This window comes from Halyomorpha halys, unplaced genomic scaffold (assembly GCF_000696795.3).
Source record: "Halyomorpha halys isolate HHAL.00 unplaced genomic scaffold, Hhal_1.1 Scaffold115.1, whole genome shotgun sequence".
Classification (NCBI taxonomy): domain Eukaryota; kingdom Metazoa; phylum Arthropoda; class Insecta; order Hemiptera; family Pentatomidae; genus Halyomorpha; species Halyomorpha halys.
In genome coordinates this window covers 516,192-519,839 of record NW_027106332.1, presented here as the reverse complement: position 1 = coordinate 519,839, position 3,648 = coordinate 516,192, and the positions used below count along the sequence as shown (strand labels likewise).

Here is a 3,648-nt window from a genome sequence, read left to right as displayed (position 1 = left end):
TGACCGCAACCCTGACCATCTCCCTATATATTTATTTTTCAAGTACACAATATATTTCTTCGTCAACCACACCCTCACCAAACTCTATCAAAATTTTTAAATTTTTAAAAGCCATCACAAGCAATAAAATTGAAAAATAATATAAACCTAGCTTTTCTGTATCAAACCTGATTGATAAATGCATAATTAGTTCGTATGGATAATTTCGTAATACCTCATTTTTTAATGACTCACCTATACTTGTCACAGCTGAGACAGTACGAAATTGATGAATAATATTTCGAGGAAGAAAATAAATATCATTGTCACATAATGAAATTCTGGCATATCTGATACCTTCCCGTCTTAGTTGGTTTAATTTTGCATCTTCAATCCACTGGACACACTAAAACAAAAACAAAAAGATATAATTCTGATAATAAAGTACAATACTTAAATATCTGTAATAAATCTTATATTCATGAATCAATTATTACATAGGTGCTTATTATACTTCCATCAGGTTGTTCCTTGGGACTTGACTTTAGTTGAATACTACTTGACAAAAATGTAATAACACATAAAGCCACATTTTTAGCCTGCAGTTTAGGTCTAAGGTCTGTTATATTATGTGAACTTATTATTTTAATTTATTTTTTTATGAACCATACCACCAATAAATCATAAAAACACCTATTTGAATGTACTTGAATATTTTAGATTTTTATTTTTTTCCATTTTAAAATACATAATAGAAAATATTACACGTAAGGGCTAGGATCAATTGAAGAAATAACATTACAAAGTAAGAAAATAGAAGATTCTTTGGAATATTTGAATAGTAAAATGTAGAATATTTAATTATAACAGATGAGATTGTTTTCAGAAAAACGCTAATTGAATTCATGCCTTTCGGACTGCAACAATTTCATTTCACTCATCTCTATTTTCCTAACTTTTTAAAATCAATTTAATAGATTAATTTCTCATTATAATTGATTTTTTTTAGAACTTAGATCAATAAAATTGTTTTCACTTTTTTCATGCAACATAACTTTGAATTTGATTGGAAAAAAAAGTTTATGGTAGAAGTGGCTAAAAAATGTAACCATGAAACAGCATAAAACAGGTGGAAGTAAAATCGGAACTGCCCGCAATTTAATAAATTGTCATAGAAATACAGGGATTAAAAAAAAAAATCTGTACCACACAACAGCCCATAAAGCGTCAGGGGTGCAGTACTTAGTAAGGAAGTACTGTTACTAGACCAACAGTTGTGCAAGGAGGTGATTTGGTCAGAATCACACTCGAGTGCCAGATTTTAACCCAATTAAGGGTACCCCCCACTTTATGAGGCTGGGTCGACCCAGGAGGACTTCCGAACCTATAAGGCTAACTCAACGGCTACAGATAATAAATAGTAATTATCTGCCACAGCCAGATTCAAACTCCGGTTCTTGGAGTTAGTAGTCCATTGCCTCACCAATGAGCTACTCACTCCCTATGTGTATGTCTGGTATTTTAAAGGGTGCAATATTTGTATGCTTGATCATCATCGAGGCCTAGGTTTATAGGAGGATAGGGGGTATTTTAATATATTGTCAAGATTGAGAAGCTTAGCAGTCTTGCTGCACTTCAAGCATAGTACAGCACAGTCAAACAGCCTGTTAGCTCATATGGCTGTTTCTATGAATTTATAAGGGAGGTTTAAAAACACCCAGGCTGTAAATTATACCAAACCTGGATATCCCAGAAAAAAATACTGTTGACAAAGCATAGGCTAAAGAAGTTAATAAAAAAAAATAGCAACCACAGAGATAATAAATAATTGTCAATTATTTATTACTACTTTTGTATATTCCATAATTTTGTTGATGACACCGTATCACTTTTCTAAATGGTGACATAAAAATTATATGCGCTTTTCCAATAAAATTAATTTTAGGTGTTATACTGACATATCAGAGGTATTCATAAAATACCCATATGCAATTGTATGAATAAGGTAACCTAATAATACAAATAAAATATGGTCACAAATAAAGTCTAATAACAAGTTTTTTTTAATCTTATTAACTGAAATAAACATGACACATCGGGCTATTTCACAAAACAATGTGAATTTATTTGAAACAAATGAAAATAGTTTAATAAACAAAAACTCAACATTATAACTATCATCTACATAAAACTAATAACAACGTTGAAACAAAAAGCAATCAATCACAATACAATGTTATTATACAGTAATAAAGTTAATTATAAAATTGATTAATTTACAGAAAATATAATATTTAAACCTAAAAGTTTAAATCGGAAATTACATAAAAAGAGTATTACAAAATAATAATAGAACAGCATAATTTAAATAAAATAATACCTGTGATATTGGTGGCTCGTGTAAATCTAATTGTAATTTTTCAACTAATTCGGTGAAATCCCCAGCATGAAATGCTACCACATCTTTTGTTATTCTATTAAATTCACTTTTTTCACCACCAGAAACTGCTTTTAAGACACCTATAATGAATATAAACATTTAAAATAATTAACAAAACAATAAACTTGGAAATGATACAACTAAATCTAATGAAACAATGATAATAAGGCCAATCCAAAAAATTAATAAGCCAAAACCATTGTAAGGGAAAAAAGTCTAAATATATTTTTAAAATCATGCAGAAGCTACAAAATATTCTGAAAAAAAAAAGATATAGGAATCCAGGTAGACTTAAATCTCATAATTCCCCTACTTTAAAACCCATACCTAAAGTAGGTATAAGGATATACGTTTGCATTCAAAATCAGTCGAAACAGAGGCAAGTACTTCAACAGCTACCCACCCTACACTTCCTCTCACTTACCCCCCTCCAAAAAAACTCTTCCAAACCCCTCAATTTCTCCACAACTTTCAACCCCCAAAACTTTTCTAAACCTTTAATTTCTTCACAAGTTTCACCCCACCCCTCCCATAAACCCCTCACTCCCATCCACCTCCTCCATATCCATCACCTCATCCCACTCCACTTCTCCTACCTGGACCCGACGGTCCACTACTCTAATACCATCTTCCACTCCATCTCAACAAACAGTCAGTTAATTTGGCCGTGGAGGCGAGTGATTCAATTACTTCGGACTGTTCTATGTTCACTGATGAGGACACCAGGAAAAAGGATACTAATGGTTATCAGCTACAAAATAATAAAAAAGGAAGACCTAAGAAAAAAATCACAAGTAAAAATTAATTTCCTAAATTAATGATATTTAATTTTTACATGTTCTACATCTCCTGTATTTTTTTTTCTCTATTTATAATTAAATTGGCTTAATTCAATGGAATTGAAATGGTTTAAAAACTCATTTCAATGATTTAAAAATTATAATAAATTACATAAATCTAACCTACTTAGCTCTTTAGGAGCTCATCTTTCAACACATGAGAACATCACTATAAAAGATTTTAAAATTTATTCAAAGAATGACCTAATCTCTAATCACAACTGTCATGGTGTTCTAATTGTCCTTCACAAATCCCTCTATTTAGAACAAATTCAAATTAACTCTCACCTTCAAGTTATAGCTGTTTCTATCTACTTACGCTCCACATTTTCTGTTTTTAACATCTACCTCTCACAAGATCAGTCAATAGTGCCTCAACATCTGATATAT

At 30.9% G+C, this 3,648-nt stretch overlaps 1 protein-coding gene across 1 annotated transcript in view; it reads right to left on the bottom strand.

The window, feature by feature from the left end:
• Positions 1-3,648, bottom strand: part of LOC106677950 (lysine-specific demethylase RSBN1L) — a gene marked incomplete in the record, with an annotated part of 60,226 nt that overhangs the window by 8,342 nt on the left and 48,236 nt on the right. Inside the window, 2 exon segments of the mRNA XM_067044668.1 lie at positions 235-385; positions 2,360-2,499. Of these exon segments, the coding sequence (XP_066900769.1) occupies positions 235-385; positions 2,360-2,499 (291 nt within the window).